A 22724-nucleotide genomic window follows, 5' to 3' on the forward strand; every position below is an offset into this window, starting at 1 on the left:
AGCCTGCTGGATCAGACCAGAGTCCATCTAGTCCAGCACTCTGCTGCTCGTGTAACCCCTGTGTCAGAATGGGATGACCCAGAAAGGGGTGGAGTCTGAAAAGAAGCAGAATGCTGCAGAACTCATGAGGTTGGAGGAAGCAAGGCTACCAGGCTGGGACCTTGATTGATTTTATTAACCCCTTAACACCTTGTTTAAGGTAACTGCAATGTTGTGGAGAACTAGTGGGAAGGGAGTTTATTTTTTTGCTATATTTTAAATGTTAGAATTTATTGTTTCAGGGTTTTTGTGTATGTAAATGGTGAGAGTTTTCTGGGAACCTTCATCATCTTGAATCCCGTTCACCAAGCCTCTGAAGTCTTCAAAACCAACCACCAGCAAAGAAGAATTGGACTTGGCAATATCAGTAGACTGTAAATATAAGGACTTGAAATGCAAACCTGAACAGGACCTTGAATTGTAAATGTTAAATGTTGATGTTTAATGTTATTTGTAAAGAGAAGTAAACTGTTTTGTTTAAATTTGGTTCTTTGCAACTCCTTCCAAGTACTGCCCCACAGAACCCACAAGCTGAGGTTACACTCGCAGTGGCCCACCAGGTGCCTTTGGGAGCTCACAGGCAGGATGTGAAAGCAAGGGTCTTCTGTGGCCAAAGTAATAAAATAAATAACCAAAGTAAATAAAATAAATTGCTGTATCAGGTTTGAGAGGGAGGGAGGGAAGGAGAGAAAGGGGGAGGTTTGTGTCGGCAGCATTCCCAGGTGCCATCTTCCCAGCAAGAGGCGATATGGAGGTCTGGTGGGGGCCCCTGGTCTTCGTTGGAGCCCGCGAGGCCATTCATTTGTCCTCCACAGTCAGCAGCTTTGAATCCAGACAGGATGAAATAATATGATTCACTCATGTTGGAAGAAGGAAGGGGGGGGGGGTCTGAGGTCCCGTTGTCTTCTTAGCCCTTCTTTCAGATTCTAATATGAAAAGTGCTGTGAAAAACACAATAATACTTAAGCACGTTTCCCAATTCTAGTTAAGCAAGTAGTAAGAAGGGCATGGGGGAGGCAAATGAGACTTTCAGCAAAGACAACAAAAACAAAACCAGGTGGAAGCCAGATTCTAATGCTGCTACCCAAAGCAAGTCAGGTACTTCGACAGAATGCCGTCGTTCTGGCTGAACAGAACAGCCGTTGCTGTGTGTTGTGCGTGCTGATGATTAAGAAGCAGCGCCTGGGCTGTGTGGACGGCACCCTAACACTTCCTCTTGGGCCTTTCTTGTTAGTGGCCAACATGGGGTTGGGGGAGGGGGCTTTCGGGGCCTTCTCAGTGTGATTCCATCTGATGTGGGTTTTAAAAAACAGTTTAGCATCTGCAAAAGGGTTTCTATGCCCCCGACCAGGTTGGGAGGCGAGGCCGGCCGAGGCCAGGGCGGCTTCTTTTACCTGAGGAAGTCAGGCGCTCGCACAATCATGTGCTGGAAGTCCTGCAGGGACAGCTTCCCGTCGTTGTCCATGTCTGCCTCGTCAATCACCTTGTTGCACACCAAGCACACCTCCTCCGGGGTCAGCTCCTTGCGGGTCAGCTTGTTCACCGTTTTCTCCAAGTCGGATTTGCAGATATAGTCGTCATTGTTAAAGTCTATCAGAAAGAAGCGCTTTGCCAATGCCGCTTCCGCCATGCGCGCCTCCCCTCCCTGAGCTCTGGTCGTCTCCCTTCTTCTTGAGTGAGAAAAAGCAGGACCAGATATGGACCCTGGCAGCGGGGGCTGGGCACACCACCCTACAGGGTTGCTTGGCACACCCTTGGGCCCTTTCTGACCTGCATTCTGCTGGGAGCAGCAGAGGCGTATCTAGGGAGGGTGGGTGGGGCAGGCAGGGCATCTGCTCTGGGTGCTGCCCTTTGAGAGGGTGCTGGCTGGTCTCTCCTCCAGAGATGAGAGGCAGAGCGCAGGTGGTGGCAGTCTATCTGTGAGAGGAGGAGGGAGAGGAGGGCCCCCTGTCAAACTGCGTGCCCTGCCCATGAACCCCACATGGAATTTGGGGGCAGGATGAGCAGTTAAAGGCTGGGCCCAAGTCCAGGGTTCAAGTTTATGCCCTACCGCAAATTCCACGTGCCTAGTCTTTGGCACATTGTTCAAGGCTGGGCTCGGCTGGATCCAGCTTTAAACTGTGAGCTGTCTCTCAAACTGCAGGCTCAGCCTGGCTGGGTCCAGCTTCATGCTTCTGGCTTCGCCTCTGAAGTCCAGGTGACTTTTGGGGCAGAACTTGGGAGGCGGAGCCAGCAGTATGAAGTTGAGTTTGGCCAGGGCAGAGCCTGCGGTCCGAGACTGGGCTCAGCTGGCCCAACTGCAGGCTTCGGAAGTGGAGCCCGTAGTTTACAGCTGCAGCTGGCCGAGCCCAGCCCAGAACTTCACCTGGAGTTGGGCAGAGGGCGCATCTTTCCTCTGGGTGCAGTTTCAGTAGATGATGCGCCCCTGGCTGAGAGCCTGGCAGTTTGCCGGACAATCAGCCTTTCTCACCGAGAGTCCACCAAGGGTGCATCTCTGGCAGTGTTTGTTGGGAGAGTCACACGGCTTCCCGTGGGGGCCCAGCGACAGCAGCTCTGCACCCTCAGATGATCTCACTTCTGAGAGCGCTTCTGCTCTCCCCCCAGAAGGCTGCTGCTGTTGCCTCCTAACAGATTCTGTTCCTTGAGCAGTTGTGTCATCGCTGGACTGGCTGGAGGGTGGCCTCTGGGCCTGGGAGGGTGCTCCTGGCTACATGCTCTCTGCAAGCACCTTTTCTTCAAGAGACCCATTATATCACCCTGGTCTTCCCACCTCCACAGTCCCTGCTAGCTGCTGAAGTGACCACTGGCATGTAGAAGGGGCTATTCCCCCCTCCCCCAAAGGTGTTCCAAGGAAGGGACCCCCTTTGCAGCACCACAGGCAGCATCTCTGGGGGTCCTAGTGAGGCACTTTGCTGCCACCCTGAGAACAGGACTCCTGGCCTGTGTCGATGTGTTCAGGGGACTTCTATGCTGCCTCTGCAGCATCCTGCAGGCTGCCCCCCCCCCGACTGAAGCTTTCCCAGGCCCACTCACCGTATATTTTGAAGGCATAATAAGCCTTGAGGTCCCGAGGAGCCATTTCACTCATCACAGAGAACATGTCCAGGAAGTCGTCCAAGGTCATGTTGCCCTCCCCATCCTCAGAGAACACCTCAGCAATCCGTTGCCGGAAGGGGTTGTCCTGTGGATGGAGGCAGGGCACACAAGGACGTAGGTAAGGGGGGGGTTTCCTGGGTTTAACCCCCCCCCCCATTACATGTCTGCAGCTCTGCCCCGTTTGTGGTTTTTTGTATTTTTAAGTGTTTTTTCATTTTTTGGCCTGCAGGGGGAGCAGCTTTTAGGGTAGCGGCACTAATATTTCAGGGGTTGTTTGGGAGACTCTCCTGATGATACCACCCAGGTTTGGTGAGGTTTGGTTCAGGTGGTCCAAAGTTATGGACTCCAATGGGAGCTAATAGGAGATGGGGGCTACACCTTTGAGGGTCCATAAGCAAACTTCACCAAACCTGGGTGGTATCATCAGGAGAGTCTCCTAAAGATACCCTGAAAGTTTGGTGCTCCTAGCTTACAAATTGCACCCCTGACAGCAGGCACCCCCCAAATTCCCCCAGATTCTCCTTTTAAATCCACCCCCTTTGGCATGGATTTAATGGGAGAATCTGAGGTCCCCGGTTTAAACATTGAAAGTGATGCTGTTTCAGGGTGGTGGATAATCCACTCCAAAACAGCATCACTTTCAATGTTGTTTTAACTGGGGACCCCAGATTGTCCCTTTAAGGTGGATTTAAAAGGAGAATCTGGGCTCCCTAGTTTAAACACCATTGAAAGAGATGCTGGTTGGGGTGGATTCCAGCATCACAGCGGCTGCCCATGGGATGTGTGTGCAAAACTCAGGTTTTGCATTGGGCTCCATTTTCCCTAGCTACGCCTCTGCCCGGAGGGGAAGGAAGAGAGGGACTGCCAGCTGCTGGCTGGAAGCTCAGCTGGTGGGGGGGGGGCGTGGCGAGGCGGGGGGGGCAGTGGAGTCTGCTGTCGTTGGCCTCGGAGAGCTGCTTTTATAAACACTGAGATCGGGGCTGGGGCTTGGGGAGGTGTGGCCATGCCCCCATGGACGTGTGGGGGCGTGGCCCCCTGACTTCTTTTTAAAAATCTATACCTAGTCTTTTGAGGGCAGACCTTGACAGGGGGCAGCGCTCTCTGTTCCCCTCTTGCTTCCTGTTTGTCCCTCAAGAACGTCTCTCCCACGCCCATCCGAACAAGTGGAGTTGAGTCCAGGAGCACCTCAGAGACCAACAAGATTTCTAGGGTAGGAGCATTTCGGAGTCCCCGTCTCAGATACCTTTTGGGATATAAGCTTTGGAGAGCTCTGATTCTTGAAAGCTCCTAGCCTGAAAATCTGTTTGGTCTCTAAGACTTCTGGCCTTGAATCTGCCGGCTCTACTGCAGACCAAGAAGGCTGTCCCCCGAGGTGACCAAAAGAAGCCCTCTCATGCTTGGGCTGCAGGGAGCTCCAGTGGAACTTTTGTCTTGCTGGTGGTGTAAACAGTTGTCAGAGTATGCCTATCAGCCGAAGCCATCAGGCCTCTGGCATTATTCTGTATGTGCGGAAGGAGCCTCAGTCTTGCAGCTGTTTTTGAAAGAAGAATATAAATTCAGTGGCCAACCAGCAGTGCCCCGTCGGCCTTGGCCTTATTCTTTATCTCTTGTGACTGGTGAGGTCTTTTCATTTCTCCCGGGAGTTCTTGAGCAAGCCTTGTGCTGGTGTGTTTTGTCTGTCTGGATTGCAGGACGAGGAGCGAAAAGCCCACCAGGTTTGAGCCCTTCCCACAAGCCTTCCCCACAGTCCTTGCTTCTCCTCGCCCTTCCCTCGCCTCCTCTCGCTGGCCAATACCTTCAGCTCTGGCATGCTGCCAATGAGTTCATATGGGAGCTTCACGTTCGGCTTCTTTGTGTAGTCCAGCGGGACCAGCTGAGGGGCCAGATCACGGTACCTGTAAAACAACCTGCAAGCAAAGGAAAGGGTCACCCAGCCCTGGGAGTCCCCGGTGCCACAGACTGGAGAGTTTGTTCAGATAGGCGAGCTATGTTTAGACATTGCTGAGTGACAGGCAGGGTCCAGCCCACGTTTCTGAACAAGCAAAGAGGCCTCTCTGCTGGGGGGTGGCTCCTCTGTTGGGGATTTGTCAACTGGACTTGACAGCCAAAGGCTGAGAGCTGGAGACTATTGCAGGCGTGGCTGAGAAGGCCCCGGGGGGGGGGGGGGGGGGGGGGGGGGTTTTTTTTTTAGGAATCTTCCCAGGTTTTTGGATGGAAATTTTGGCGAGCGCCGAAAAACCCTCTCATGAAATATTTTGTGTCTTGGAATGGGTGAATTTTTTCTTAAGATAAGGTTTGCATATGCAAAACGCATGCAGCACGAACAAGTACTCAGACTTCTTCAGATTTTTTTCTGTGGAAAAACTAGAAAATTTTAGGGAATAATGAAAAGAAGTTTAGGATTTTTTTTCTTTTAGAATGAGTGAAAAGACAGGTGGTTTTTCTCAAAATGTATAAGAATCTGTAGCAGTAGGTAATAATTCCTGTGTGTACTGTAGACATACAACTTTGTCAATAATATTTTAATGGAAATTCTGGCAACAGTTAATATGCCATAACGTGCGTAATGATAATGCATATTATTAAAGAGTTTAGAGCTGTCAGGAACATAAGAACATAAGAGCGAGCCTTGCTGGATCAGACCAGAGTCCATCTAGTCCAGCACTCTGCTACTCGCAGTGGCCCACCAGGTGCCTTTGGGAGCTCACATGCAGGAGGTGAAAGCAATGGCCTTCTGCTGCTGCTGCTGCTGCTCCCGAGCACCTGGTCTGCTGAGGCCTTTGCAACCTCAGATCAAGGAGGATCAAGATTGGGAGCTATAGATTGACTTCTATGGCTATAACGTGTTATAAAGTTTAACTTAATGTCCAAAAATGCCAGCAGTTTTCTGTTGTGACTAGGTCACAATTCTCTGTGAGTTCCTGTCCAAATAAAGTTTTTTTTTACTTCATAATTTGTTTTCTATCTTCTACTTTAATTTTTTCCCTCCCTCTCTGATGGCAAAAATTAAGATGCATGAGGTATCGTAGCATAGGGTGCAGCAATTTGCTATATATTTTTCTTATAGAAAATGAAAACACTTATACTTCTAAGTACTTATACTTCTAAGTACTTATACTTCTAAGTACTTCTAAATAGTACAGTTTTATGGTATAATAAATGAGACATTTTTGCTGTTAAATCAGTAGACGTTTAGGATTGACTGGGAGAGTAAGCATTCCATATATTCTAATTTCTTCCAAAATTTCTGACCTTCCAACACTACCTGGTATTTATTTCTGTGGCTTCAACATTTCTGGAAATTGTACAGTCATATTTTCATTGAAGACAAAAGGACTCAGCACGAGGCAATGACCGGATCTCGCAATAGGACAATTGTAACAGCTGCATGGTAAAGCTGGACTACACAAGAGTATTTTCCCCACCCACAGCAAATAGGTAGATAACAGGTGCGTGGAAAGTGCATGTTCGATCACTCAAACATGTGAGCTCTGGATGCAGCAAGCCAGGGCACAGGAGGCCTAAATGCCACCTCTCTCTCTCTGTGTGTCTAACAAACTCATCCTTCTTTGTAGTATTTTACCAATTGAGGACAGTGTCCACTTCAGTCTTATGCAGATTTTTTCTTGTGAATTCAGTGGGGCTATGTAGGACTGAGCTACCCAACTGCCTTCCTTCTCTGACAGCTTTAAATGAAAGGGAGGGGGAATTTTATTCAGATAATCTGGAGGCAGAATGGGGTTTTGGGGTGGGCTGTGGGGGGGGGGTCGGTGGGTGGGCAGCTGTTTGTTTTTCTAGCAGGTCCAGTGGCTGCTCACAGCTGTCATCAGTGAAAGTAGAAAAGAACAAAGAGAGAGAAGTTTCTAAAGGACTCCTTATGAATAATAGATGTCTTATTCATGATACAATTATGGGCTTGGACTCCGTTCCAGGCATGAAAATGCACCCATACTTAAGTTACACCCTCTTTGTGTGTTGTTGTGCAGCAGCTCAAAAATGGCTAAAAGGGGGTAAATCTGGCAGGATTTTCCTGCCCCGCGGTCCTGGGCTGTTCCTGACCAGGCCTGACCCAATCTCTGTGGAATCCCTTGGGAGGAGCTGGCGGCTGGCGGACCATGGGTCCCAAGTGCCCTTGGATTGTCCATTCACAGGAAAGCATTTAAAATACTTTGTTGTCAAAGTTCTCTGTTTTCCCTGCTGCTTTATTTTTTTTGTGATAGATATGGTTTCAAAACAGAAATCAAGAGATCTGAAAAACAGCCTCCAACATGGGTTGTGATGCCCATTTTAAAAGGGGGAGGATTCACTCACTCACTCACTCACTCACTCACTCACTCACTCACTCACTCACTCACTCACTCACTCACTCACTCACTCACTCACTCACTCACTCACTCACTCACTCACTCACTCAGTTAAAAATGTGCACAGGCAGGTTGGGAGTGGGACTTTAGCCAACCTGTGGTGTCTCACAAGGGTGTGGGCATCACAACCCATCCTGCAGACATCTTAAACTCTGGCCCCTGAGATTTCCTCAGCTCTGGAAAAGTAACGGGGGCGAGTCAAAGCAGCATTCTTGCTGTGGCATTCTGTCTTTGGTGTCTGTGGAAAACCTAAATGCCGAATTCTATTTCCTTTGGTGGAAGAAATGCAGACAATGACTCTGGCCCAGTTATTCTTAATCCTTGAGCCAAGAGGAAAGATGGGTTATAAATATTTTAATCGATTGAATCTTTTCAAAATAGCTTGTCAAGTGGCTGGATTTTACATGTTTGTATTGAAAAACATCCTCACCTGAGAATCTCTTTCTTGGTGAAAAATGTTGTGTCCTGAAACAAGAAATCTCAAGTCAGAGAGATAGGTGTTCCAGCCCCCACGCGGGAGTTATTTCTACCCTCATCGTTACAGTCCTCGACACCTCCATGTTCTTGTTCTCAAGGCCACGGGGAGCTCTTCAGCCTTCTATCCATGGAAGAAAAGGCGACCATTTTTTTGCTCCCAAGTAGCTGAGAAAGAGTTTCTTCCCCCTCCCCTCCCTTCCCCCTTTGGGCTGGCATCAGCAGTGTTTCTCTGCCTGCAGCAGACGCACGCCAGGGGGACGCTCTTACCTGATACGCATCCAGCTGCTCCAGAGTGAAGGTGGTCTGCTTGTTGCCCATGGCGGAGTCCTGGTCCTTCTCCCGTGGCTCTTTCCCTGGAGGCTGGTCCTGAGATTATGAAAAGTTCCAGCAACGCGCCTTACTGAGACCAGAGAGGATCGGGTGTCGGCTTTCATCGCTCCATGGATCTGAGGATTATAATAGAAGCATTTCATTAGATCCAGAGTGCAGCGGGGGCATCAGCGGCAGGTCCAGCAGCATCACCCCAGAGAGGCTCAGGTTACCCCCCGGGCCTCAGTCTGCGCCTTCAGAGGACCGACCCTTCAGCATCCAAGCTCCGTTGCGGTGGCTTCCTCCTGCCATTCCGTGCGCCCCCCTTGGCATCTCTCTCCAAATGACATAGTAGCTTCAGAGACCTCTTCTCCATCCACCCTCACAAGCACCTCAACTGCCTTAAGCTTATTGTACCCACAAGGGCAGCGGCCACAGGTCTCGTTCCTTGAAACATGGGGATGAAGACCGGCCCTCGCTGTCCTGGCTTCAAAAGGTCACCCGTTGCAAAGTCTCTGCCTCTTATCTCTTGAACATAATTTCCCCCACTGCCTCCTTAACCCCTGAGAGGTGACATGTTGGCCTAAAGCGGCAGGAACGCTTCTTTTGCAACATCTCCAGGGATACTGAATAGAAGAGAGACTGAATAGGTCTCACAGTTGTCTTATTTCTCAGATCGACCACAGACGACTTCACCTGTATCCAGGGGCATAACTTTGCAAAACGGCACCCAGCGCTCACCCTGGGTGCTGCGCCCCTATCTGTGCCTTGCCCCCAAACCCCCTGAGTCCAGAGCAAGCCCCATCCCGAGCTCCCTGTGGAGTTCAGGCGAGGACGCCGACCAGTGGGGCTCGCTGCCAAAGACCACGTGGTATTTGGGAGCAGGACCACCAACCCCACTGGCCAGCGTCCTCACCTGAACTCCACAGGGAGCTTGGACGGGGCTTGCCCGGCTGGCTATTGATCAACTGCACCCGGCCATGAACTCCAAGGGAAGTTTGGGTGGGGCACAATTGTGAGGGCTGAGTGCAGTTTTGGCAGGCATCCCCCCCCCCCCCCGGAAGTGGCGCTGGGAATACCGCTGCCTGCACCTTTGCAAACTGTCACTGGAGTTTGAACAATGTTACCAGCATGACGGCAGCATCTGCCTCTGAACGGGACACTTGTTGATGGTTAGCCCATTTTCAGCTGGGGGTGGGGGTGGGGGTTAGTTTTTCAGATGACATCATTCAATCTGTGAAGCCTCGGGGGGGGGGGGGGAACATGGGCACCCAGAAAGATTTCCTCAAAAGTGTTACAGAAAGTGAAAAATACGCTGGAGCTTATTACACAAGAAGAGCCCTGCTGGGTGAGACCAGTGGCTCACCTTTTCCAGCATCCTATATCACCAGACCCTTTGGAGGGCTGACAACAGGGCAGGCCCACGTGATCCAGGGGGTAGGAGGGGCAGGTGCCCGGGTGGCAGACAGAAAAGGAGGGAGTGGAGCTCAGGGAAGAAGCTCAAAACCGGAGAACTCATACCTGTTTAAAATGTTTTCCTCAAGCGAGGAAAGGGGACTACACAGGGGAAAAAACATATCAGAAAGATGCATTGTGGTGCTGTCAAAAGCTTAGCAGAATAATTTGATGATTGGGAGAGAGGGAACACACTGTTGTAGCCTCTACCGAGTAAGGGGCAGTGACATAGTCTGTGATACTGTGTGATTTGTTGTTAGGAAAGCAGTTTTCTCCCCTTTGAAAACTTGGCATACAAGAAGAAGAAAAGGAAAACATCCTCCAAAATGGTGACATGTAATAATGACTTTTCCTTTACTGCTGCCAAATTCAGCTGTCATTTAAATCCCCATGTCTTACTGTACCTGCACCCAAATACAAGACTAGGTTTTCGCCCAGGTGTGCCATCAGAAAAAGAGGGGGTTGCCTAAAAATTATGTCCTATAATTATTATTTTTTTAAAAACAAACCTTTTGTGTATAGCCTTTCTTTGGGAGAGAGTCACTTTCTTTTCAAGTAAACTGGACCGTCGTTTTTACCATCTTCTCTTCTATTAATGTTTACACTACCGTCTGGTGGACAGTTGGATTATTGCAGAATCTCTGCAATTAGGTTTTTATACTTTAAAACATAGGTGTCAAACTCGCGGCCCTCCAGATGTTATGGACTACAGTTCCCATCATCCCCTGCCAGCATGATGCTGGCAGGGGATGATGGGAACTGTAGTCCATAACATCTGGAGGGCCGCGAGTTTGTCACCTGTGCTTTAAAAGAATTGATGATTAATATTCCATTCATTAACTTAATTCAGTTTATATTTATATATTGGTATACTGGTGCATTTCCTCAAGAAGATAAAGTTATGTAGTGGAAAATTAAAATTGTAATGATTGAAAATATGAAAGAAAAAAAGGAAATACAATGTTGTCTTCTCCACTGTATCCTGACAACCCTGTGAGATAATTTAGGGTGCGAGTCTGAGGTCTGTTCCGTTCCGCACAGCACACACACAAAAAGGCATCTGTGGTATGTCTTAAAAAGAGGCGGCTGCTTCTTTCTACTCTGCACACTCAAAATAAGATGTTCGGGGATGTCTGAAAAGGAGGCGGTTGCTCGTTTGGTTCTAGACAGCAAAGGTGTCAGGGGGGAAAAGAGGCTGTTCCCTGCCTGACCGTTTCAGTCTCTGGTCAGTTTCACCTTCTGCTTGTGCCCAACATGTGGTGTGCTGGTGAAGGGACTTCCCCACCTCCATTTGCCGAGGGTCGCCCCAGGACGCCTGTGCTGCCTGCAGGCCCTGATCCCGGGCAGCTTCTCAGCCAGAAAAGTACACTGTTGTACTGAGCTGGCCTTGTCAATTATGGCAATGCGTAGTTTTCCTTTTTTGTGGGGGGGGGGGGAGCTATCTCTGAAGAAATGCACTCACACACCAGAGAATCTTAGCTGCTCAGAAAATCTTAGCTGCTCAGAGGACTCCCTTTGAAAAGCATTGAGATTGCAGAGGACAGGTCTACCAAGGACCTGCCTCTTGGTCCCGTTGCAAATGGAATCCCTTCACCAGCACACAAAGTGTCGGGCACAAGCGGAGTGTGAAACTGACCAGAGAGTGAAGCTCTTGGACAGGAAAAATAAGACTCCTTCTGAGGTCTGCATTCTGCACAGCAGGGGACATCTTTCAGGCGTCGTAAGGGGAAAAGGTGCACTTAAAAAAAGACACCTTGAGCTGAAATGAGGCATCCTGAGGATGTCTTGTGGGGGGGGGGGGGGAGCTGTGCAGGATTCCTTCCCAAGATGCCCTTTTAAAGGTTCTCAGGACGTCTCATCTGTGCTGTGTGGAAAGGACCTGTGACTGGTAACCAGGCTCAGGTCCTCCAACAAGTTTCAGTGCTAAATCCTAGTCTGACACTCTAACGCTACAACACTTTTTTCTTCCTGATGGTGAACCAAAATGGGTTACATGATCAGACTCCCTTCTTCATTATACCGCCCGTTGGCTCTCATTTGTTCTCTGTGAAATCAGGGGGACACAGGGGGACACAGCGTAAATAAATGTGAGCGTCTTGTGGTGTTTGCAAGACGACAGGGACCGGGTGATTCTCAGATAGGAAGAGGCGTTTTGGCAGCACCGTTATCTTGATCTGAGTGAGTTTCCTAAGTGAAAGAGTCATAAATATGACCAGTTTGGGGGAATCTTATTTGATCGTGCACCACAATGTTGCACAATTACATTCAGATGAATCAGCTGTACAAGGAGTCATCCAAATGCCCAGCTCTCTGATTGGTCTCTCTAGTGGATGAAGAAATTATGCTCCGGCATTTTTTTGGGGGGACCGTTGCTCAGTCTGTAATCAGACGCTGCTCTACTCAGTGAAGCCCCTGTTTAGTGTGCTGGTGGGAATCCTTTCCACAGTTATCTCCTGTGTACGAAGTCATTTTCATGGATTTTTGTAGGGAACAACAGTGATGGGTCTGCAGGTAACGGACTGGAACTTTCTTCGAGGCTTCTTGGCTTGCAGCTTCATGGTATTTCTTTAAAATATATATCTTTGTTTTTATTTGCATTTCTGTGCCACATTTCCACCCATTTCCAGGTCCCCAAAACGGCTACTTTTAAAAACATTTCAGTCATCAAAAGGCATTTAACATTAAAATATATAGAACATAAGATTGAAAGGATTTTCTTGAACTGCTCTTCTACTTGTCCAGTTATCAGCTGGCATGTGCATGTGGCTTGTGAGCACACGATCCCAGAAGAGAACCGGAGACCGGAGAGAGTCTTGAGAAGGAAAAGTCTCATCCACCTTAATTAAATTGCACCTCACTTGCCTGGAAGTTCCAAGGGGCTGTTTCAGTGGAAGGAGCTGTGAAGTAGCGAGTTCACACAGGAGGCTGCTGGTTCCTTTCCTTCCCCAGGGACCGTGGGAATGGCTGTGGAAAGGGGCTCCATGGGCCCTCCAGCATGACCTCCCTGGGCTGGGCAAGGTCACCGTGATGGCTCTCGGAAGTGCCTCCCTCAACACCCCCACTTCTGGAAGCAGGAAGAAGCAACAGCGGTGCATGCCCGCAGCCCCCTCCTGCCTGTGATCAAAATTGTGATTTGGCTGTGGAGAAGCTGCCTCTTGCACATGGCCTGTGTCTTCCCTTTGCTCCTCCTCTTCCTCTCAGATAACCCCTCATGTCACTCATCCCCAGCGATGCAAATTTGCATTGGGAATCCCTCCCACCAACCCAGGACCTGCCTTGACCAAAAATGCTCCAGCATTTTTTTGAACCCAAGGTCGAACCCAGGCCAAAAATAAAAAAAAAAACACACAAAAAATTTCAAGACCACAAACAGGGCGGAGCTTCGGACATGTAATGGGGGGGTTTTGAACCCAAGAACCCCCCTTACCTACATCCTTGCCCTTGACTTATCATTTCTTGACCCAGCAAAGGGGCCTTCTTGTGGTGCTCCTCCAGGCCTTTGCTGCTCACAGGATCACAGACTCCTCTTATCAGCCTTGTAAGGACTGAGGATTCTCGGGATACGGAGCTGGATTTGAGGCCAGAAGGACCTCAGAAACAAACAAGATTTCTGGGGGATACTCTTTCAAGAGTCAGAGACACCAGATATCTGATGGAGGAACTTTGACTCTCAAACGTGCATACTCTGGAAGTCTTCAGTTGGTCTTAGAATAATCGAATCATAGAGTTGGAAGAAACCACAAGGGCCATCAAGTCCAACCCCCTGCCATTCAGGAACACACAATCAAAGCACTCCTGACATATGCTCATATAGCCTCTGTTTAAAAACCTCTAAAGAAGGAGACTCCACCACACTCCGAGGCAGTGCATTCCACTGTCGAACAGCCCTGATGGTCAGGAAGTTCTTTCTAATGTTTAGGTGGAATCTCTTTTCCTTCACTTTGAATCCATCACTCCTTGTTCTCGTCTCTGATGCAGCAGAAAACAAGCTTGCTCCCTCTTCAACATGACATCCCTTCAAATATTTAAACATGGCTACCATGTCACCCCTTAACCTACGCTTCTCCAGACTAAACATCCCCAGCTCCCTAAGCCTCTCTTCGTAGGGCATGGACTCCAGACTTTTAACATTTTGGTTGCCCTCCTCTGGACCCGTTCCAGTCCGTCAATATCCCTCTCAAATGGCAGTGCCCAGAATTGTACACAATATTCCAGGTGAGGTCTAACCAGTGCAGACTAGAGAGGCACAATTACATCTCCGCTGCGAGTCTCCCGTTCTGTGCATGCCCCAAACACTGAACTGTGATTGGCTGAACGGGAGTCACAGCGAGGACGGTTCCCCACTTTACTAGCTTTGACCTGAGTTTGACCTGGGTTCGCTGAAAAAGTAGTACCTTCCTGGTGGAGTCGGAAATTTGACAGTTAGAGGGGGTGAAGCTGGGTCAGACCCGCATTGAACTTAGCGGCTGTGTGGAGTACCAAGGTTGAACCCAGGTCAATTCAGCAAGTGGGGAATCGACCTAAGACTCCCAGATCCCTTTCACATATAGTGTTGTCAAGCCAGGTGTCACCCATCCTATATCTGTGCATTTCATTTGTTCTGCCTAAGTGTAGTATCTGACATTTTTCTCTGTTAAAACTCATTTTGCTTGTTTTGGCCCAGCTGTCTAATCTGTCTAGGTCATTTTGAATTCTGACTCTGTCCTCTGGGGTATTAGCTACCCCTCCTAATTTGGTGTCATCTGCAAATTTTATTAGCATGTCCTCTATTCCATTATCCAAGTCATTTATGAAAATATTGAATAGCACTGGACCCAGGACAGAACCCTGTGGCACCCCACTAGTCACTTCTTTCCAAGATGAAGATGAGCCATTAATTAGCACCCTTTGAGTTCGATCAGACAACCAATTAGAAATCCATCTAATAGTAGCATTGTCTAGTCCACATTTCACTAGCTTACTTGCAAGAATATTATGGGGCACCTTGTCAAAAACTTTACTGAAATCCAGGTATGCTATGTCCACAGCATTCCTTTGGTCTACCAAGCTCATCACTTTATCAAAAAGAGAGAGATAAGATTGGTCTGGCATGATTTGTTTTTCAGAAACCCATGCTGACTTTTTGGGATCACAGTATTCCCTTCTAAGTGCTGGCAGACCGTCTGTCTAATGATCTGCTCCAGAATCTTCCCTGGTATCGATGTCAGGCTGACTGGACAGTAATTATTAGTGTCCTCCTTTCCCCCCTTTTTGAAGATGGGGATAACATTAGCCCTCCTCCAGTCCACCGGGACTTCTCTTGTTCTCCAGGAGTTCTCAGAGATTATATCAAGTGGTTCTGAGATTACTTCTGCCAGTTCTTTTAATACCCTGGGATGCAGTTCATCAGGCCCTGGAGATCTGAATTCATTTAAAGTAGCTAGGTATTCCTGCACTACCTCCTTATTTATTTTGTGCTGCATTTCTCCTACTGTATCTTCTGTTTCTTTTTCTCCTGGATGTGCAGAGATTCCTTTTTGGGAAAAGACTGAGGCAAAGAAGGTGTTGAGTAGTTCTGTCTTTTCTCCATCCCCTGTTAGTATTTTGCCATCTCATCCCTGCAGTGACTCTATCCTACCATTTTTCTTCCTTTTGCTATGGACATAACCAAAAAAGCCTTTTTTGTTGTTTTTAACTTCTCTGGCAAGCCTCAGCTCATTGTGAGCTTTAGCTTTTCTGACTTTCTCTGTACACATCCTGCTTGTTTGTTTGAATTCCTCTTTGGTGATTTCCTCCCTTTTCCATTTCTTGTACATGTCCTTTTTAAGAACATAAGAACATAAGAACAAGCCAGCTGGATCAGACCAGAGTCCATCTAGTCCAGCTTTCTGCTACTCGCAGTGGCCCACCAGGTGCCTTTGGGAGCTCAGTTGAAAAGTTCTTAGCTCAGTTGAAAAGTTCTTAGCTCAGTTGAAAGTTCTTTAGACACCATCCTGGTTTCCTGAGACACCTCCCATTTTTCCTCCTCATTGGAACTGTTTGAAATTGTACCCTCAAGACCCCACTTTTAAGAAACTCCCAGCCATCATGCACTCCTTTCTCTTTTAGTATTTTTGACCACGGGATCGCATCCAGTAGATTCCTCAGCTTACTGAAATCTTCTTTCTTAAAATCTAGAATGTGTGTATGACTATGCTTAGCATCCCCTTTCCACTGTTTAACAAACTCCAGGAGAACATGATCACTCCCACCTGAGGATCCTACCACTTTCACTCCACTAATCAGGTCATCATTAGTAGTTAGGAGCAGATCTAAATTAGCCATTCCCCTGGTTGCCTCTTCGACCTTCTGGACCATGAAATTGTCTGCAAGGCAAGTGAGAAATTTGTTGGACCTGATTGTCATGGAAGAGTTTGACTCCCAGCAAATATCTGGAGAATTGAAATCTCCCATGACTACTATTTCTCTTCTTTGTGCAAGTTTGGTCATCTGTTCCAAGAATGCCTCGTCCATCTCTTCAGACGGGCCTGAGATGGATGCTTCTGGTCTCAAATCTCAAATCTTGAAGGTGCTTCTGGTCTCAAATCAAGTGCTTCCACTGCGGGCCAGCGCAGCTGCCCACCTGAAATGGATGCCAGAAGTATAAGCAAATAGTGTCTTATTTACACGCATTCAGCCAGTAGTTTAACTTCTTTTGAAAAAAGAATAGTTTCAAAATGATGCTTTCTTCAACATGACATTCATTTAATTGATTTAGGTTGCAAAGAAGAGACGTTAATAGAACCCCCGGGATGAATTCAGTCAAGTTTGGCGAAATGGGGTGGGGGACAGAAGCCCAGAGAGTCCTGGTGGTTGGTCAGCGGGACAGAGAGATCAAGTGGTAGTGAGGGAGAGCAGGGGCAGAATCCTGGCAATGGGGCTAGATGAGGGGGCTGGACCTTGGGTGGAGTCCAAGGAGGGCCAAAGCATCCTCCCTGCCCCTTGCAAGAAAGGGGCGTGGTTTCCACTAGAAGCCCAGCCTCCCCTGCCCTAAGGCCTCCTGGCAAAGGACACTCGTTGCAACAAGCGAGCAGGACCTCATTGCCGTTCAGTTGTTGGCCATCGTGTATTCGATCCAGGCATGGAAGGCGCATACCCTGGTGTAGAGGCCCAGCTGGTACTCCTCACTACAGCTGCGGTTCCAGGAGAGCAGGCCCTGGAGGTCCCCTTGGCAGGCCAGCGGGCTTCCCACGTCGCCCTGAGGAGCCAAGCGAGAGAAGCCCTGAGCTTGCTGACCGGCTCCAACCAGCCCGAAGCAGAGAGGCTTGGCCGAGGGGTGGCTGCAGTTGGCTGTTGGAGAGAGCATTCCCAGGCAGGCGACAGGGTGCCAGTCTGGTTTTCTCAGTGAACTGTCGGTAGTGTCAGGGTTGTGTCTGGTATGTTTTGGATCCATATGCTTTACACTTCTGATGTACGTAACCATTGCTGGCTTGACCTGAATGTATGGCTGCTTTGTAACTCCTAGACAGCTAGGCCTCCCTGGACATGCTGGTGCCATGGGAAAGAGTTATTATCTGACCCCTGAGCTAGCAGCCGGGCGGCTTCACATTGTTATCTGCTGCTGATAGTATAACCTTGGTGCTGGGCACAAGCGGATCCAACAATTAGCAAATGTTCTGCTCTGAGAATAGGGGAGGGGGAAATACCGGGGGGATGAAAGTGTAATCAGAAGGCACGTTGGGCAGAGCTGACTTTGACCTGGTGCTCCGGGCTCGTGTTTCCATAATCAAGGCTATTGATTAATCTACTAGCGTCTGATTGTGGGACCAAGCTCCAGGGGTCTAACCGTAGGCCTGACGGGGGGGATGACGGAGCCCACGAGAACGGCGGGGGATCCTCTTCCTGTGGGCTGGACCCAAGAGGCTGGGAGTGCCCCACATGCAGAAGGGGACGGCCTTATGCTGCTTAAAGGAAGGGACGTTTAAGAGTGAAAGAGTGACTGGAATGATGGTGGGATGCCAGGAATGGCCGCCCAGCAGTGCCACCTCCGGCCTAGACGAAGAGGGAATGTCCCACGGCTGAACTAAAGTGCCCGGAGAGCCAGCCCAAAGGGGAAACGTCCTTCTCACAGACACTCCCTGGACTCAGCTTCATCGAGAGATGCGCTTAGTCTTGAAATAAAAGGACTGCATTTATGTTTCCTTTGCTCTGTGGCTGCTAATCAGCAAAATTTAGCCAGAGTTTCCAGGGCACCACAGCAAAATGGCTGCTGTGGAGTGCAGGGGTGGTCACGGAAGAGCAAGAGCGCATGTTGAGTCCAGGATGTGCTGCCATTTGCATGCCATGCAGGCAGTGGCGTAACTAGGCAAACTGGGAAAACCCTAGGGAAAACCTGAGTTTGATGCCCCCCAAGGCGTGTGCCCGGTGGAACATGCACCCCCCTGGTCCCCTTCTAGCTATGCCCAGTGGCATATCTAGGCAAACTGGAGTTTGGCACCCCCCCATGGGCAGCCGCCCTCCCCCACCGTGACCAAGCAATGATTTTTTACACCAGGTTGTTTCAAAGTCACCATCACATTATAGAACATGCCCCAACTCACAAATGTGAACACAGCAATGCTTTCAAAATGTTTTATTACTGCTATGAAAACATTTTATGGTGTTGAATCCAGTCCCCCCAATTGGGGGAAACAGCATCACTTGTTTAAACGAGGGAGCCCAGATTCTCCTTGTAAATCCACCTTAAAGGCAGAATCTGGGGTTCCCAGTTTAAACAACATTGAAAGTGATGCTATTTTGGGGTTGATTCTCCCCCACCCTGAAACAGCATCACTTGCAATGTTTAAACATGGGACCTCAGATTCTCCCTTTAAATCCATGCCAAAGGGATTTAAAAGGAAAATCTGGGGAAATTTGGGGGGTGCCTGCTGTCAGGGGTGCAATTGTTAATCTACCAGCACCAAACTTTCAGGGTACCTTTAGGAGATTCTCCTAATGATACCACCCAGGTTTGGTGAAGTTTGGTTCAGGGTGTCCAAAGTTATGGATCCTCGAAGGTGTAGTCCCATCTTCCATTAGCTCCCATTGGAAACAATGGGTGATGGGGACACCCCCTTTGGGAATCCATAGCTTTGTATCCCCTGGACCAAACTTCACAAAACCTGGGTGGTATCAGTAAGTGACTCTCCTGATGATAATTCCCAAGTTTGGTGAAGTTTGATTCAGGGGGTCCAAAGTTATCGACCTTCAAAGGTGTAGCCTCCATCTCCTAGTAGCTCCTATTGGAAACAATGGGGGATGGGGCACCCCCTTTAGGAGTCCATAACTTTGGACTCCCTGAACCAGACCTCACCAAACTGGGTGATAGCATCAGGAGAGTCTCCTGAAACATCCCTGCAATTTTGGTGCTGCTAGCCTAAAAACTGCACCCCTGCAGGCCACAAACGGAAAACCCACTAAAATACCCCCAAACCCCACAAAGGAACCCTGCACTTTTGGCGCCCAGCACTTTGCCCAGTGGGTATGATGCAGGACTTGGGTCCAGTTATAGGATGGATCCTCACCTTGCAGGAGTCCTGGCTGCTGGCCAGTGGCTCGGCGCACGTCATCCTCTCTGTGAAACGCCCTGGGAAGGCATTGTTGCATGTGGCATCGGATGCGGTAGAAAGATTTGTGCACTGCAGATCTTCAGCTGAAAGCCAAAGAATATATCAGTTTATTGACGAAGGCTTTCACAGCTGAAATCACTGGAGCGTTGTGGGGTTTCCGGACTGTGTGAGATCCTCTGAAGGTGCCGCCAGCCACAGATGCCGGCGAAACTTCAGGAGAAAATGCTACTGGAACACGGCCACACAGCCCGGAAACCCCACAGTGCTCCAATATATCAGTTGTGGGCCCCTGAGAGAGAAGATCTTGCTGGAACAAGGCAGGAGAGGAGGCTGATCTGGCCTGGCCTGGCTGGGCCCCACCCCACCCCACCCCACCCCTCCCCGGTGTGTGTCCCTGACTGAGGCTGCCTACTGGCTACAGGGCAAACAAGTTTCTCCTCTCAAGCAGTTTGTCAGGAGTTTGCACTGGACTCTCCTCCTCCCCCTACTGCTTTCTCATAACATCGTAATAGCGTTACCAAGGAACATCAGTGCCCACCTCCCCCCCACCCCGGAACTATGGATCCATGCTGCCGCGAGTAAGCGTGCATGAATCCCTGCACTCTTTCTCATACGTCCCCCCCAAACCATCAGCCTTTCTTCAGTGCTGGTGCTGAGTGTGGACTAGTCTACCTCTCGCCCCAGGTACTCACTGTTGCTGCTGCTGCCGCCGCCGCCCCATTCTGCGGCCAGGCAGAGAGTCCCAGTGGGAACGCACTGGCCAGACGGGCTGATGGGCTGCACAAACTCATCCAGAGACACCGGGTGCGAGAGCTTCAGCAACATGATGTCAAAATCCAGCGTGTGGCTGTTGAACTCCTCGTGGGGAATCTCCTTGGTGGCTGCGATGACCTGCTGTGTCTCCTCTGGGGTTTGGGGAACATGTTTGCCGAGCCAAACCTCCATGTGCTCTGGGCTGTTGAAAGGGAAGTCAGAACATGAAGATAGGTTTCACTCCCTCTCTGGGCTGTCAAGGGGTCTGCCGGCATTGAAAGCTCTCGGTTCACCCTCTAGGAGTCGTGCCTGTAACTAGCCAAAGGCATTCTATTACAACCCCTTGTGGACTTGTCTGAATGGCAACCAAATAGCCCAGTTCAGGTGGATAAACCCCAGAGGAGAACGATTGGCTCTCTGTGTGGGCTTTGTGGCCAGATATTGTGAACCTGGAGCGCACTCACCTCCTGCTGCATTGAGCTGCCGCCAGAACCCACTCCGCGCTGATGAGGGCCCCACTGCAAACGTGGCGCTCAGAGCGGAGGGTGACCTGCCACGGCACAGACTGGCGCTGGCATTCGGTGCCTCCGGCCAGCTTCACGGCAGCTGCTCAAGACATGATTGACAGACAAAGTGGGGTGAGAAAACGGCTCTGCCAGCGCGAGGCTCCTTCTGCCCGCTGCGTGGAGGGGAGGGTTCTTTGTTGGAAAAGCTTTGCTGATTTACTGGACTTGCCATCCGGCCCTTTCCCAGCCGAGGCCGGGCTTGTCTGTGGCCTTTGGAAAGAACCTGCTTAAGGTGGCTCACAAAGTGAAACGTGATAACAGCACACAACAGCACAAAAGTGTTAATGCTGACACAGCCAGTGATCTGAGGCAGAAAATATTCCAAGGTGACATATGCTGTGTTTTTCTGTGAAACATTTCCCACCACACACACGGACACGCAGCCTGTTTCTCAATTGCAACCAGGGCTGTTTGTGCCGAGAACCAGTCCTGTTCCATGGGCTCAGGTGGGATGTGAAGCTCAGGTAACGTAGACCCAGGGCCACCACGGCTCAGACATTTACATGGCTCTAATATGAATCCGCAAATTTTCCAATTCAGATTTCCCTGTCTGGTTACGAAGTGCACCTTCTCCAGTTGGCTCCGTGTCCTCCCTCTCTCTGCAAGTGGCTCCAGTCTGACTGCATACATAGACCCCCTGCCTTCCTGTCTGGCCGTCAGCTTCACCTCCTTGTTGATCATTAGAACAGGAATTTGCTCCCCAGCCCCATTCGTCCCCCCCAAACCATCAGCTTCACCCTCTTTTGCTTAAGGTTGAATCACATCATACGTAATAAACCACCCTTGGTGTCTGGAGGTTCGATCTGATCTCCTTTAATGAGGGTGAAATATGCTGCATGGAATGTAATAATTGTTGTGTCTGTTTCTCCCTCTTCACCCCCCCCCCCCAACAAGCTGCTCCAAATCTATTCTATTCTGCCAAGGAATGTGGGAAGGGGACTGTCCTACCTGTAAGGGCCAGCAGTAAGCTCCAGTCCGGCCAGAACATTTCCCCTTCCTTCCTTCCTTCCTTCCTTCCTCCTTTCCTGCAGGCTGCCCTAAGAACGTGGAGTCGTGTGAGCAGCTGGATGTGGTGGAATCTCACAGGTGGGTGGGGACCGAAGGGGGGAGGTTTGCTCAGCTTCCAGCCTCGACACACGTCCACACAGAACAGGCTGTTCTCACGGTGCTACGGAGAGCAGAGTTCTTCTTCTCCATTTTTAAAAGGTTTGGTGTCAGGAGGCCCAGGTCTATTTCGTAGGTGATTCCTGTGGCAAACAGCAGCAGCAGCAGAGGAGAAAGCAATGACTGAGGATAATAATAAATGAAGGGACACAGCTGGAACAGATGAATAACAACTGCTGTGTTGCGTAACACATGAGAAGGATGACACGGGGGGGCACACGTCTCTGTGTTTAGTTTCAACATTTGAAACAACGCTGAGCGGGATGTCATGAGGGAAGGAATTCTTGCAGCTCTCCTTTCACGCCCACTCCCGGGTTCTCATCCCAGCTGCATCATGGACGCTTGGTGGCTAGCCTTGTTCTTGCAACAGAAGGCTTCCACCCACTTGCTGAAAGGATCAATTATTATGAGGCAGCATTTATTCTTGCATGAGGCAAATAAGTCTATTCATGCAAATAAATAGACTTATTTGCCTCATGCAAGAATATAACATGGGAGCAGCAGCACGTAGTGGTTAAGAGCAGGCATATTCTAATCTGGAGGAACCGGGTTTGATTCCCAGCTCTGCCGACTGAGCTGTGGAGGCTTATCTGGGGAATTCAGATTAGCCTGGACACTCCCACACACGCCAGCTGGGTGACCTTGGGCTAGTCACAGTTCTTCGGAGCTCTCTCAGCCCCACCCACCTCACAGGGTGTTTGTTGTGAGGGGGGAAGGGCAAGGAGATTGTCAGCCCCTTTGAGTCTCCTATAGGAGAGAAAGGGGGATATAAATCCAACCCTTTTTCTTCTTCTTCCTTTTCTATTTGAATCCATGTCCATGAATCCCCTATTCTCCGGGGCTGGAGAAGGGTCTTGGGGCCAGTTGGGTCTGCGTTGACCATTGAACAGGCAAGGCAGTTATTTACCCACTGCTCAACATCCTGGCGCTTGCCT

The 22724-nt window shown here is 49.6% G+C and overlaps 1 protein-coding gene across 2 annotated transcripts; it reads right to left on the reverse strand.

Moving 5' to 3' along the window:
• Positions 1-700: 700 nt before the first annotated feature.
• On the reverse strand, positions 701-21855 carry CIB3 (calcium and integrin binding family member 3). 2 transcript variants are annotated; one of them, XM_048497830.1, is made up of 9 exons: positions 21574-21855; positions 20524-20665; positions 19999-20261; positions 19262-19389; positions 8244-8422; positions 4931-5042; positions 3073-3220; positions 1434-1629; positions 701-980 (listed from the first exon to the last, which is right to left on the reverse strand). In XM_048497830.1, exons 1-9 carry the CDS (start codon positions 21611-21613, stop codon positions 959-961), a joined length of 1230 nt encoding a protein of 409 aa, XP_048353787.1. In that variant the 5' UTR covers positions 21614-21855; the 3' UTR covers positions 701-958. The 2 variants fall into 2 exon arrangements, with proteins under 2 accessions (XP_048353787.1, XP_048353789.1); XM_048497832.1 differs by lacking the exons at positions 19262-19389; positions 19999-20261; positions 20524-20665; positions 21574-21855 and adding an exon at positions 7930-7964 and having other exon boundaries at positions 8244-8399.
• Positions 21856-22724: the final 869 nt, after the last annotated feature.

This window comes from Sphaerodactylus townsendi, linkage group LG05 (genome assembly GCF_021028975.2).
Source record: "Sphaerodactylus townsendi isolate TG3544 linkage group LG05, MPM_Stown_v2.3, whole genome shotgun sequence".
NCBI classification, from domain to species: Eukaryota; Metazoa; Chordata; class Lepidosauria; order Squamata; family Sphaerodactylidae; genus Sphaerodactylus; species Sphaerodactylus townsendi.

What these genes read in the sequence shown, in the direction of transcription:
- CIB3 (XM_048497830.1), bottom strand. Translation starts at nt 21,613, where the DNA reads ATGTTCTGGCCGGACTGGAGCTTACTGCTGGCCCTTACAG. An exon ending in CTTACTGCTGGCCCTTACAG is followed by an intron (nt 20,666 to 21,573) that starts GTAGGACAGTCC and finishes TGTCTTGAGCAG; the next exon opens with CTGCCGTGAAGCTGGCCGGA. An exon ending in GCAGCCAGGACTCCTGCAAG is followed by an intron (nt 8,423 to 19,261) that starts GTGAGGATCCAT and finishes TATAATCCTCAG; the next exon opens with ATCCATGGAGCGATGAAAGC.